At 36.1% G+C, this 14,595-nt stretch overlaps 1 protein-coding gene across 4 annotated transcripts in view; it reads left to right on the forward strand.

Moving 5' to 3' along the window:
- The first annotated feature begins 200 nt into the window (after window positions 1-200).
- LOC129085024 (C-type lectin domain family 1 member A-like) overlaps window positions 201-14,595 on the forward strand; it is a 46,279-nt gene continuing 31,884 nt past the window's right edge. Inside the window, exons 1-5 of one of the 4 annotated variants that reach the window (XM_054591436.1) lie at window positions 201-412; window positions 2,188-2,286; window positions 5,389-5,532; window positions 6,643-6,794; window positions 8,408-8,526. In XM_054591436.1, the coding sequence (XP_054447411.1) occupies window positions 325-412; window positions 2,188-2,286; window positions 5,389-5,532; window positions 6,643-6,794; window positions 8,408-8,526 (602 nt within the window). In that variant the 5' untranslated portion in view covers window positions 201-324. The remainder of the gene's footprint in view (window positions 413-2,187; window positions 2,287-5,388; window positions 5,533-6,642; window positions 6,795-8,407; window positions 8,527-14,595) is intronic. The other 3 variants (XM_054591437.1, XM_054591438.1, XM_054591435.1) reach the window with 3 other exon arrangements.

Below are 14,595 nucleotides of genomic sequence, written 5' to 3' on the forward strand. Positions count from 1 at the left end.
ATAAAAGTAGCATAAGAAATTGTTTTCATGTTTCTAATTTTTGTTCTGAAATAAAGACCTATTTATTGTGTTGCTTCATAATTTTCCTGAGTCATCAATCTCAGAAACAGGATCTGAGGTTACAAATGAGAACTTACATCATACTTTACTTTTCCTGTTTTTGGACAACTGGTTGGACTACTTAAGCTCAACTTGTTAAAGCTCAGTCTATGTGTATGTCACATGATTTGACTCATAGGTCCTCTTTTATCCACAGGCAGCTATCTTAGAAGAGAGGGAAGAGCTCATAAATGCTGTCCCAGTTGAGAAACTCAATAGAATAGAATGATGGAAAATTTGGATGAAGACGGATATACTAAGTTAGACTTCAGTTCTCGCGGCATCACCAGAAGACCTGTGTCCTCAGATAAAGGTATTTTTTCTTTCTGCTTTCAACATTTTCATTCTCTAGTTGATTTTAGTTGATTTTCATCAACTAAAACACTTAAGTGGAGAAAATTTAAGAGACTTGTGATTTACACGAGTTTTATTACTATATTTTAAAAGGCTTTCAAAAGTCACTAAAGAAAATCTGAATGTGCACTAAGCTTTTTCTCATAACAATCATTCAGTTACTACTTATTAATATCTAAATTAATTATGATGATGACAGGAAATACAATATCTGTTCTATAGAAATAGGTCAGCAGTGAGGAGCTGGTAATAAGTATGATGAACTGCAAAAATGAAAGAATTTCAGTAGGAGTGACTTGTTTGTTTGATAGGAGTAAATTGTAGAATGGAAGTCAAGGAAACTTAAAGTGTATACATAAACAATTATCAGTATGTTGGAAATAAGAAAGAGAACAATGAGCCCTGACAATGTGGCTTAGTTGGTCGAGCATTGTCCCTTAAACCAAAGGTCGCCAGTTGGATTCCCAGTCAGGGCAAATGCCTGGGTTGCTGGCCAGGTCCCTTGTTGGGGCACATATGAAGGGGAACCAGATCAATGTTTCTCTTACATATTGATGTTTCTTTCCCTTTCTTGATCGCTCTCTTCCCCTATCTCTAAAAATAAATAATAAAATCTTTAAAAAAAATAAGAAGAGTGAAAAGATGAAAGGGAGGTGAGAGATAAAAACAAACCTGTGATTTTATGGTAAAAGCCAAAGGGAAATGGGAAGTTACAGGATTTAGAATCCTGAATCAGAATTTTTATGTGATTTTTTTTTTTAAACAAAGGCAGCTCTTTGTATATCAATGAAGAAAAATATATGTGTTAGATGTAGAGGCCCTATTAGTAAAACATGAATCTTAAACAAAATGTAAAAGAAGTGAAATATGGAGAAGAGCATTAAAAAATCTCTCTTTTCCTAGAATGAGCCATTTAGTCTCCTCTATAATTCTCCTATTTGACAACTCTCTGAAATGCTTTTATTGCTTATTCTCAGTCACAGGCAAACTATATTCTTGGTGTGGTGAAGTTAACATAAAATAAGTTCCCTGTCATCAAGAAAGAGATTATGCACAGGTTTTGACATAATTTTTTCTCTTCTGCTTTCTGGTCATTGACCTTGGAGAATTATTTTGCTCTCTCCACTTACACAATTCTTTTCTTGGGAAACCTTTTTGGAAAGAGTGGAAAAACTTGAAGATGCAAGAGGTAGGAATTTGTGTGTGTGCATGCGCACGTGTGTATCTTTATGCATATGTGTAGACAAATGGTGAGTTACCTATAATCTTCTAGTAACCTTTAAACTAGATGATTTTCCACGTGTTAGCTTGCTTAATTCCCACAACAATTCTTTGAAATATTATTACCTCATTTTTCACAAACAGAAATGAAAAAAACAAAGGGATTTACCCCAAATGAAGCAACATCTATGTAAAAAATGGAAGATTGTCCTTATTAACTAGTGTTATTTCCCCTACATTAAGCTGTCTTTTCTAAGAATGAGTGGGATTTCAAGAAATTCTGATAGTGTCAAAACCAGTAGATATCACTGTGGAACTGAAACTGGGTGTGCACAGCTATCAAGGCACTGTGCTTAAATTACAGTTTCAGAACCTAGATAACTAGATTATCTGGGCATCAGTGATTAGTCTTACTTTAGAATTTGCCAGATTTGGATGAATTATAGCATTGAAGTGCTCCACAATCCATCGTCCTACTTCTTCATTCATCCCTGCTCTTTCTGGCTCCTTCAGGACCTTGTGCTGGATCTCTTCCTTGGCGTTACATTGCTGTGACTTTGGGAATCCTATGCTTGGTAATACTGGTGATAGCTGTGGTCCTGGGTACAATGGGTAAGTATTGCTGGGGAAGATTAACAACAACAGATATTTTTTAAAATTATTTTTCATTGATTATGTTATAACAGTTTCCTGATTTTTCCCCCTTCGCACCCCTGTGCTCAGCACCCCTTGCTCCCTTAGGCAATCCCCCCACCCTTGTTCATGTTCATGGGTCATACATGTAAGTTCTTTGGGCACTCCCTGTCCTATACTGTACTTTGCATCCCCATGGTTATTCTGTAACAACCTATTTGTACTTCTTAATACCCTCACTTCTCACCCATTCTCCCACACTCCTCCCATCTCTTTAACATTATGATGTGTCTTAGAGTGGGCCTCTATGTGTCCATCATGTTTGGGACCTTGTGTGCTTCTTGGACTTGCATGTCTATTTCCTTCATCAAATTAGGGAAATTTCCTTCATTATTTTTTCAGATAGACTTCCAACTTCTTGTTCTTTCTCTTCTCCTTCTGGTATCCGTATGAAGCGAATGTTGGATTTTTTCAAGTTGTCCCACAGGCTGTTCACACTATCCTCATTTTTTTGGATTCTCTTTTCTTCTTCTTGTTTTGATTGGTTGTTTTTTGCCTCCTCATGTTCCAAATCATTGATTTGATTCTCGGCTTCATCCACACTACTTTTGTTTCCCTGTAAATTTTTCCTTATTTTGATTAGTGTATCCTTTGTTTCTGACCAGGTCTTTTTTATGCTGCTGAGGTTCTCACTAAGTTCCTTGAGCATCCTTATAAACAGTGTTTGAACTCTGCATCTGATAGCATGCTTATGTCCATTTCATTTAGCTCTTTTTCTGGAGTTTTGATCTGTTCTTTCATTTGGGCCATGTTTCTTTGTCTCCTCATTTTGGCAGCCTCCCTGTGTTTGTTTTTATGTATTTGGTAGAACTGCTTTGACTCTGTGTCTTCATAGTGTGGCCTTATGTAGTAGGTGCCTTGTAGGGTCCAGTGGTACAACCTCTCCTATCACTCTTTGTGTGGGCTGAGTATACCCTCTTCTTGTAGGTGAGCCTTGATTGCCGTTGGCAGATCAATGGGAGGGATTTACCCAGGCCAGTCAGCTGCAAGGACTGGCTGTGGCCAATACCACCCTCTGCCCTCCCTAGAGGATCATCTGTGCAGGGGCAGGGTGGTGCTGCTCTGATGTGGTCTGTAGCTGTCTACTGGATGGGCTGGCTCTGGGATTTCTCAGGGGGTAGAGGCCAAGATCAGTTCCAACCTGTGTTTTGCCTGGGGCCACCCTGCCTGAGCTATAGAGCAATCTGAGATGGCTGCTACTTGTGCTGTGCTTGGAGATTTCCAGGCAAAGCCAATCTGTGAATCTAGGCTGCTAGTTCTAAACCTGGGGCTCCCTGCGGCCAGCTGTCGCTTGTTTGATAGAATTCAGGAAGTTGTGAAGCATGAGCCAAGACATGGAAAAACAACTGAAGTGGGGCCATAAGTACAACAGATATTTTTTTAAAAAATATTTTATTTATTTATTTTTAGAGAGAAAGGAAGGGAGGGAGAAAGAGAGAGAAATAAACATAAATGTGAAAAGAGGGAAGTATCTGTCAGTTACATCTCACATGCCCACAACTGGGGACCTGACTTGCAACCCAGGCATGGGTCCTGACCAGGAATTGGACTGGTGATCTTCCAGTTTGCAGGCTAGCACTCAATCCACTGAGCCACACCAGCCAGGGAACAACAGCAGGTATTTAACAAGCACTTATAATGTTCCAGACACTCTTTTAAAAGCTTGATAAGCATAATCTAATTCAGTCTGTATTTAACCCTATTGAATTGGTGTTGTTAATTCTGATTTTATTTATAAGGGAAGTGAGAGATTAGGAGGCTAGTTTACTTTTCTAAAATTGTAAACTAGTTAGTGGAAGGACCATGATCAGGAATTTAGGCACATCTGCCTAAAACAACTCATGGTCTGAATAACCATTGCTCTAGTGCCTTTCCTGAAGAGCTGGTTTCAAAACTGGAATTACCAGGACAAATTAATGGAAGGAAACCAGTGGAGGTGAAAAAGAAAGTACAAAGCAGTGCTATCTTCTTAATAAAATAAATTCCCTAATGAAACTATAAGCTATTTTTATGTCTCATGATCTAAGAAAACTATTTTATACCTTATCTTTAATCTAAACTCTGTTGAATAATATCAGAAAGTACCTGAGTCACCTACTAAGTACTAAGTATATATTTTGTAATGAATGAATACATTTTCTTAGATTTTTATACCTCCTGTATCCTTTTGTCAATGAAGTTTTTTATTTTTTTTTTTCAGGGAGTCTGTATGATATTCCTTAATTATACAAATGGTTATTGAGTACAGTCTATGTTACAGGTATTGGGCAGATTGTTAAGGAGCTCTCATTTTTAAAGTACATAAGAAAGATAGAAGATTTATTACTATTTCAAATCTATTATGGCTCTAGTTGAGTTTATTCCATTTGCTTCTTGTTTTCTACTTAATATTCTTTCTTCTTCTGTAACTGCTTCATTTTTCTTTCTTTTTTTTTTACTATACTGCCTTCAGAGAAGTTATTTCTTTTTTCATCTATTTAATCTCTTATCTATTTTAACTATTTATTTATCATCTATCTTTACAGTCTTCTCTGTTATCTGTTAATGTGTTATCTCTATCATTAATCAAAAATGTATTGCTTTCCCTTTCTTAATCCCTTGACCTTTTTACCCGCTCTCCTCTCACAATCATCAGAGTTCTCTCTAAGAACCTGTTTCTATTTGATTTGTTTGCTTATTCTGTTCTTTAGATTCCATATATAAGTGAAATCACATGGTATTTGTCTTCCTCTGTCTGAGTTATTTCAGTTAGAATAATAACCTCTAACATTTCATTATTTTTACGGCCAAGTAATAGTCCACCGTATGTATATACCACAACTTTTTTATCCACTTGTCTGTTGATGGTTATTTGGGTTTCTTCCATATCTTGACTATTGTAAATAATACTGCAGTGAACATAGGGGTACATATATTCTTTTGAATTAGTATTTATATTACAAAAAGATATGGGTTTTGGAATATTAATTTTCAAACATAATAGAATTACCCTTTTGTCATTCTTGTTGTTGGTAAATGAAGGTATTTGGAGATCCAATTCAGGAAGCAACCAACTGAAGAATAACAGTCTTCCATCAAGAGGTAAAGAGAACCACAGTCAACCCACACAATCATCTTTAGAAGAGAGTGTGGCTTCTACCACGGCTCTCACAACCACAGGGAAAGGTGGAGTTAACTGCTTAATAGAATTACTGATTTGGGAGGGTTAATTATCGGAGTTATGGCTTGAACGGAGAGGTGAAGAGAGCATTTCTACATGTGGTGATTGTGCATTTAAGGAAAGCACACATTAGTATTATCTCAGTCTAATACGCCCATGTTGTATATACAATAAAATAATGTCATAAATACCCCATGCAATTAGCTGGACAGTTCTAAGTTGATTTTTTTTTTCTTTCAAATCAGTAACTAACTCATCACTGTCTATGTGTTTAGGCCTACAGGAGACTGTATAATTTGAAATATGTTTTCTGCCTTGGGGAACTGATATTTTAAAGTGATACAGTAAGAATAAGAAATAGCACATCATAAAGGAAGAAAGGGAGGGGTAAAAGAAAGAAGACAAATGTTGGTGAGAATTGTGGTGAAACCATACACATGTAGAAGAGACAAACCTAATAGCTATGTTCCCAGAAACACTGGTTAAATTTGTTTCTTTTTCATCATACAATTTTACTGATTTTATTGCAATTTATACACACTTGATCTTCTAATTTCATAATAATTAACAATGACAATGTTTTGACTTTAAGTTTCTGTCTCTGGACACCTTCTTCCTCATGCTTTGTATCAAGTAGCTAATAATACAAAGCAGAAGTACACTATAGTGTGAATATTTGTTCTTATACTTTTCTCATTTGGAAAATTGCCTTCTGAAATGGATCTCACACTTGTAAAATAAGTTAACATGAAATTACCATGTACCTCAATAATTGATTTCGAGTTGATTTATTTTAAGAGTTATGAAGAAGGGGAGCTCTGGGCTTAAACTGAAGGATTGATAGACAAGAAGGAAAGGAAGGCTGACTATCTGAAAGGCTTTTATTTTATTTTTTTGTCCTTGAAATGCTTTTATAGTTAATTTATTTTTAATTTTAAATGAATAGGGTCATTTCAATGTGACCTCTTTTGTAAAGTCATATTATCATTTGAATTAAAAATGAAATATTTTAATGGCGATTCACTATTTATCGTGTGCTCAGGATAGATGGTGCTTTCACTGAAAGAGTGAAATGTTATGATATAAACCACATCATATTTATCTTTTATTCCCAGGTGTTGTTTCCAGCTCTTGTCCCCCTAACTGGCTGGCACATGAGAATAGCTGTTATCTATTTAGCACAACACTGGCTACCTGGGATAGTAGTAAAAGAAAATGCTCTCAGCTGGGCTCTTATCTCCTGAAGATAGATAGTTCAGAAGAATTGGTAAGTGTAGATTTCTATTATAAATATTTGTGGTCTATACTGAGCAGAAAAATAGAGGTAGATTCCAGGTAATGATAATCTTCCCTAAGAAAAAGTAATTTTTAATATTTTCCATAGTTACCCTGGCTGGTGTGGCTCAGTGGATTGAGTGCCAACCTGCAAACCAAAAGGTTGCCAGTCCATTTCCCAGTCAGGAATCATGCCTGGGCTGCAGGCCAGGTCCCCAGGTTGGGGCATGTAGGAGAGAGCCATGTATCTCTTGCACATTGATTGTTCTTTTCCTCTCTTTCTTCCTCCCTTCCCCTCTCTCTAAAAGTAAGTAAATAAAATCTTCAAAAAATGTTCTCCGTAACTATGATAACAGCATGCATTAAGTGGGTAATGTTTTTAATATATGCATTTCTTTTTAATTGATTTAAAAAAATAAACACGTTGTATTTTAAAGCAATTCCTTCTAAATACACTGCAAGTTTTTATGACTATATAATAACCACGTCATCACTACTCATTTTTGTGGGTTTAGGTTTCAATTTTTTAATTTGGTGATAGAACATTCTCTCCCTTGTCATCATAATTATCAAGAAAATAGCAGCAATGGTAATATATATTTTAAATCATTTACTACTTACAAGATATTGGGAAAGGTAAAGCAATTTAAAAAGTAAACTTGTTATTGCAATGCTCATATAATTTGTAAGAAAAAAAGAAACAACAGCTATGAAAAATTAAATATTTGGTATTGGCAACAAATGGGATGGGAATTCAGAGAGAGAGCTCTGTGGACACAAAAAGTTTTACAGAAAATATGGGGCTTATAATGCATCATTAATGAAGGTTAGAACTCAGATGTGCTATATAAGAAAGGTTAATAGTCAAGAAACATCCTACACTATAAATCTAGACAATCTATAATTTCTACATTAATTTTCACTACTCTCAATTTTTTTTTGTTTTTATCTTGTCTTACTGAACAGATGTAGTTCACATAAGAACTAATGAAAGTTTATATATGGCAAAGAAAAAGGAAGGAACTGGAAGTCTGTCTTTATTTTAAGCCTTCCTGTAATTGCCACTGTATGTGCTATATTTGTCAACAATTCAAATATCATCATTAAACCCTAGGTTACTTATTCATAAAACATGTAATCACCTTAAATTATTTTTATGTTGTCATCTAACTCTGAGAAACATTTATTGACAAATGCCCTATATATTTATATTTCTAACCTGAGGAAAAGATAGTGATTAATCATCCATGAAAGTTGCCTAGGGGATTTTGGATTTTGTCAGGTAGATTGACTAGCGGTAGAACAATTTTGACATTATGGATATGTTCTTTGTGAAAATTAAACAATCATGACTCTCAGTAAATGAAATATGCCTTTTGAGACACTCAGTGGCATTCAGGAATTGCCATTTCTCTCGAGCTTGGTGCCAGTGTACACATGCATCCTTCACCAAGGTGATTCAATTTGTTGTCTCTTTCTCAATGTCTAGAAGAGTCTCTCTCTGCCTCTTCTCTGTCTTTGCCACTATCTCTATCATCTCTGTTTATCTCTCTCTCTCTCTCTCTCTCTTCTTGACATGTATTTTGTGTTTATGTTTCCCTACAGGAATTTATAACAAATGAAGTGTCTCCCTATCCTCATAATTCATTTTGGATAGGGCTCTCACGCACTCAGAGTGGAGGACCATGGCTCTGGGAGGATGGCTCAACATTCTCTCCAAAACTGTAAGAATCTAGAGAGACAAAGTCTCATACCCTTTCTCAGAAAAGAGCACATCAAGCAGTTAAGAATCTGATTTGTTGACTGTATATAAGAAAGACAAAGAAAATCATGAATACTGATGGAAAGAAAAAGTGAGCCAAGAAAAAAAAGGATTATCGGTGGGGCTAGATAATAAGAATGTACAGGTCATCTCATTACTTTAGCGTGTTAATATTTACAGAGAACAGATGATCCTTTGAGGAAAACAAATGGCAGGAACACACCAATTTACATGGGTCTGAGAGAAGATGAGTAAACAGGAGGAGTAAACATAAGAGTGCCAAAGGTTTTAGGGTCAGGGTTTGTGAATAACGTAAACTTCCTTCCAAGTATGAGCTGGTTATCATAGCTTTCAAGGGAAAAACAAAGCATGCTTAGAGGAACTTACTTCTAGGCCTGATTTCCCCTGGGAACTTCCAGATCCAGTTTAGGGCTGTCTCCAGTATTGTTTCAAACCTGAGCCAGGTGGAGGGAGGGAGCTGCCAAGAGATAAGGAGACTTCTTTCAGATAGAATGAGGACCCTGGCCATATCAAAGCCAAGAGGTGAAAGTCTTTCACCCTTTCTCTGTGTCCTCCAAGTTTTTTCCCTGATGCTCATGCAGCTGTGCCTGTCTTAAGTTGCCCCTGCCATCGAGGGGTCTTACCCATCATGGACTAACCAGCCATCGCAGGGCCAAGCATGGTGATGTGAGGGAGGCGGGTTTAGTCTCCTCAGTGGCCTGTTTTCCCAAGACCTCCTTGCTCAACTCCAGCCTTGGGGCCTTCTAGCCTGTTGGTGAGGCTACAGTTCCTGAAACCAGACAGGGTGTTTCCCAGCACCCCATGTTGTGCCCTTTGTGAGTGCCTCTGGTGTAATTCAGTCCAAGTATAAAGAACTGAGAACAGGGGAGTCAATGGTGTAAAACCCAACAGTAGCGCAAGAGAAGATGAGCTGAGTTGATATATCTTAGCTCACACAGTGAAGCAGATAAAAAGGGATGGATTCTTCCTTCCTCCACCTTTTTGTTCTATTTAGGTGCTCATGGATTGGATGATGCCCACTTACATTTGAGAGGGCAATCTATTTTACTGAGCTCACTGATTCAAACACTAATTTCATCCAGAAACACCCTGACAGAAACTCAGAAACACTGTTTAATGAGTGTGGCCAGTCAGACTGGCACATAAAATTAACCATCACAGTGTTGAAATCTTCCTCACCGCAATGGTCATTCACTTTCTTCTTAATATCTGCAGAATAGGAAATTACTGTATTTTGCTGTGTATAATGCAAACTCACATTTTTGGCCTAAACTTTCAGGAAAAAAATACTTTGTTTTAATTTTTTATTTCAATTTTTTATTTATATGTAAAACCAATTATCATATTCCTGGGTATAATTTTGCATACAGATATCATTATTGCTTTCCAGAGTTACACTTTTAACACATATGCATAAATAAAAGAATTAAAAACATTTATATAGACATGGATTTAGTACTAATCATGTATAATGCACATCCTTATTTTTCCCTCAAAAATTTGGGCAAAATAATCACAGTGGGTGTGTTATCCAGTTTAATTAGTCTTTCAAAGCAAGAAGTTTTGGCTTTGTTGATTCTTTCTCCCCTTGTGTGTTTTAAATTTTTTTATTAATTTAAATTCTTTTTTATTACTTCCTTCATCCCATTTTTTTGTTGTTGTTGCATTTGCTATTCTTTCTCTAACATTTTTTATGGATGTTTGATCCCTGTAATTCACCCTTTCTTCTTCTCAAATATGTACATTTAAGTCTATAATTTTAATGTGTTTTCATTGTCATTCAGCTTGAAATGCCTCCTATTTTTCATCATGAGTTGTTCTTTAAATTGTTATCTTAAAATGTATTTCTTAATTCATTTATATCTATGTAGTTATAATTACCCTTTTGTTTTAAGTTTCAGCTTAGCTCTGTTGTGATAAAAGAAGAAAAAAAAACCTGTGTGATTGAAGTTCTCTGATTTTTATCTACTTCTTCTTCCCATACTGAGATAATTATATTAAAATTTTCCACTGTGATTCTTCTTACAATTCTGCAAAAATGTTAGTTGCTATGTTGAAGTCATATTATTAAATGTATATAGACTTAGATGTATACATTTAGGCAGTCAGTTCATCTAGATACTGCCACATATTTATAGTTTCTTTTTCTTCTTATTCCTTTCTGCTTCTCTTACCTTCCATTTTAAATTATTTTCCTTAAATGAAGATTACTCTTTAATAGTTCCTTTAGAGTTGAAATTTTACAGTTGAATTCTCTATTTGTCTAAAACTGAGTTTTTTTTAACTTTTCTAGAAAATATTTCTTCTAAAATTAGACATTTGTTCCTTTCTCTCAGCTATTCAAAGATATTATTATAATGTGTCCAATTTTTTATTATTGCTTTTAAGAGTTCAACTTTTTGAAGGTAATGAATGTTTTAAATCTGATGTCTCTTTTCAAATTTAGAATAACTCAGCCATACTTTCTTCAAATAGTGCATCTACCCTGTCTTTCTTCCTTTTCCTGGGATCCAAGTTACATGCATTATACAACCATTCACAATATTTTATATGTCTTCTCTGTTTTTTTCCTGTATTTTTATCCTTTTTTTCTTTAATCTATTTACTTACTTCTCATATATCTTCCAGTTAATTTTTTCTCATCTGTTGCTATTCTGCTGTTAAAAGTATCCATTAAGTTAAATTTTGATTAGTGAATTTTTCATTTCTATAATTACAACTTAGTTCTTTCTAAAATCTAGCCCATCGATACTTAAAATTCTTAGCTTTCTTTCGTTATTTGCAATATTTTCTTTTTACTCCAAAAATAGAGAGTACAGTTGTTTAACATTTATCTTTGATAATGCCAGTGTCTTATATTTATGTGTTACTGTTTCTGCTATATTTTTTCCAATTTTTTGTGTTCTTTTGTTTCTTTATATGCCTGATTATTTTTGACAGTGTGCTTAACATTATTTTTTTATTGTTGATGTTATTACAGATGTCTCCCATTTCTCCCTCTTAGTCCACCTCCATCTAGCCTTTGCCCAACACCCTCCCAGCCTTAAATATTTATAGAATTAATTTCAAATTTATAGAGTGGCTTTTCATTTGTTTCTGGCAAGCACCATTGGGTAGGACCAGGACAAACTGCTGAGTATGATCACATTTTGATTTTAACACCACTTAACTATTTTACCTTCCACTAGCACAAGCACAGTGAGTTTATTGACAAACAATCTTGACAAAATATATATCCTACATTCCTATAGCACTTGTCTTGAGTTTTCTTTTGCTATTTTAACATATGACTAGTGGACTCTTACTATTTTGTTACATGGAGTAAAAAACCTTTTATTTTGACATTCTATATTATTCTATGTTAGTTTCAGATACAATATAGTGGTTAGACATTTATATAATTTATGAAATGATCTCCCTGATAATGCTAGTACCCACCTCACAACATGCATAGTTATTATAATATTATTGACTACTAATTTGTGACTTTTAATTTCTTCACGTTTTTCACCCAACCCTCCAAATTCCTCTTCCCTCTGGCAACCATCAGTCTGTTCTCTGTATCTATGAGCTTGTTTCTGTTTGTTGTTGTTGTTATTAATTTTGTTCTTTAGATTACACATGTAAGTGAAATCATATGCTATTTGTCTTTCTTTGTCTGACAAGTTTTACTTAGAATAGTACCCTCAAGGTCCATCTATGTTGTCGCAAATTTTAAGAGCTCATTCTTTTTTTATGGCCTAGTAATATTCCATTGTACGTACCACCTCTTCATCTAATCAGATATTGATGGGCATTTGGGTTACTTCTATATCTCGGCTATTGTAAATAACACTGCAGTGCACTTAAGGGTGCATGTATCTTTTTGGATTAGAGTTTTGGAATTCTTTGGATATATTCCCATAAGTGGAACTATTGGGTCATAAAGCAGTTCAATTTTTAATTTTTTTAGGTATCTCCATACTGCTTTCCATAGAGATTGCATCAACCAGCATTCCCACAAACAATGCGCAAGGGTTCCCTTTTCTCCACATTCTTGGCAACACTTATTGTTTGTTGATTTATTGAAATAGTCATTCTGGAGGGTATGAGGTAATAGCTTATGGTGGTTTTAATTTTCATTTCTCTGATGGTTAGTGATTCTGAGCACCTTTTCATATGTCTATTGGCCATCTGTATATGCTCTTTAGAGAAATGTGTATTCATTTCCACTGTCCATTTTTTAATTGTATTTTTATTTTGTTGTTAAGTTGTATAATTTCTTTATAAATTTTGGATAATAACCCCATATCAAATATATCATTGGGAAATTTCTTCTAATAAGTAGGTTGTCTTTTCATTTTCTTGATGGTTTCCTTTGCTGAGAAAAATCTTTTTAGTTTAATGTAGTGCAATTTGTTTATTCTTTTGTTTCCCTTCCCTGCCAAGATATATCAGAAATACATGTTCTTTCTAAAATCACAAGAGTGGGCCCAAATTAATATTTTTGTGTTACTATGCCTAGGTTTTCTGGGTGGCTGTAACTTAATCTAGTTCTGTTGATATCCAAAAACTCAGATGTCAAGAAAAAATTTTAGAGAATATTGCTCAGAATTCTCCCTGAGGCCTGGATCAAAATTGTTTCATGCTCTTAGCCTATTCATTTTTACAGAATTCTCTCAATCTTTCAAGCCCAGGTGTTGGGAAATGCCCGGCCTGGTCTCAGGATCTGTAACCCTGCCGACAGGCTGGAGGGCTCCAAGGCCAAAAATAATCAGGAGGCCTTGGAGAAACAGGCTCCTGATGTGACTTGACCTGTTCTCCTGGGCAGAGGCTGAGCCCCTGCCCCTCTGCTTTGCCTTGTGAGGGTCAATGATCAATGACGGGTAAGACCCCTGGGGGAGGGGCAACCTAAGACAGGCCTTGGCCAGTAGGGACAGCGGATAAGAAATTGGGGACACAGAAAAAGGGCAAAGAGGCCCCCACACCTCTCAGCTTGGCTTGGACACTGCCAGAGTTCTCATCATAGCTGAAAAGCAGTCTCCTTAACCCTTGGTGGTTCCCTCCCCCTGCCTGGCTAACAGTGTGGGAAAAACAGCCCTAGATAAGATCTGATGGTTGCCAGGGTAATCAGGCCTAAAAGTAAATTCTTTAGAGTGTGCTCTTTTCCTCCCTTATATCTCTGGTCAGCTCATGCTGCGAAGGACCTTCACATTATTTACACCCCTTGCCCTTTATCATTAAGGTTCTTGCCCTTGTCTTCATTCTCTTTTGTTTAGACTAGTCTTCTCTTGGACCTATGTAAATCAGTAAACTCCTGCCACCTGTTTTCTTAAAGGTATCTATTTTCTGTGAAACTGAACATGCTAATGTAAACATGTATATGTATGCTTTCCTGTCGTCTAGCCCACTAATAAGTTTTTCAATAAAAGCCTTGGAACAAAGGGCAACGTGGCCTTCCCCACTAGGGGGATGTGCCACGGCCATCTCTAGTAAGAAGGAAGTGCCCTGTCTGCTCTCTCGGCAAACAGAGGTGTTTTCAGCGTTTTTGTGTTTATTCCCCTTCATCCATGACAACCCCTGCCAGGCTCTGCGGGTTTCAGAGCCCTGCTCCCACTTCAGCTGGCCCCAGCCGGTTTCCCTCAGGTTTCAGGGAGCACTGTGCTCTCTGCGGTGCTCCCCCGCAGCGGCGCGCCCCTACAGCCGCTGTGCACCCAGGACCAAGAAAAGATAAATATGCAAGATGAAGACTATGGCTATAGCTTTTACACTAAGTTCTCAGTGATGCCGTACTGGACTAATTAATACTGCTCCTTCAGGAGACTGAACAGCAAATAGAACAGAGCCATGCTTCCACTTACCTGTGGTTGTTATTGTAATTATCTGATATTGATTTCTAACATAATTCTGCCTTCAGGATGCATTAAAATATATAGGTTTTTTATTTATCTTTTTTGCCTTTTTAAAAATATGGTTTTTGATAGCTCTGATTCTTGATTTAGTTCTAGATCCCTTTCAGCAATAATTCTTC

Source organism: Pteronotus mesoamericanus, unplaced genomic scaffold, assembly GCF_021234165.1.
Source record: "Pteronotus mesoamericanus isolate MK-2021 breed Mesoamerican mustached bat unplaced genomic scaffold, CSHL_Meso_final scaffold_21, whole genome shotgun sequence".
In the NCBI taxonomy this organism is placed as follows: domain Eukaryota; kingdom Metazoa; phylum Chordata; class Mammalia; order Chiroptera; family Mormoopidae; genus Pteronotus; species Pteronotus mesoamericanus.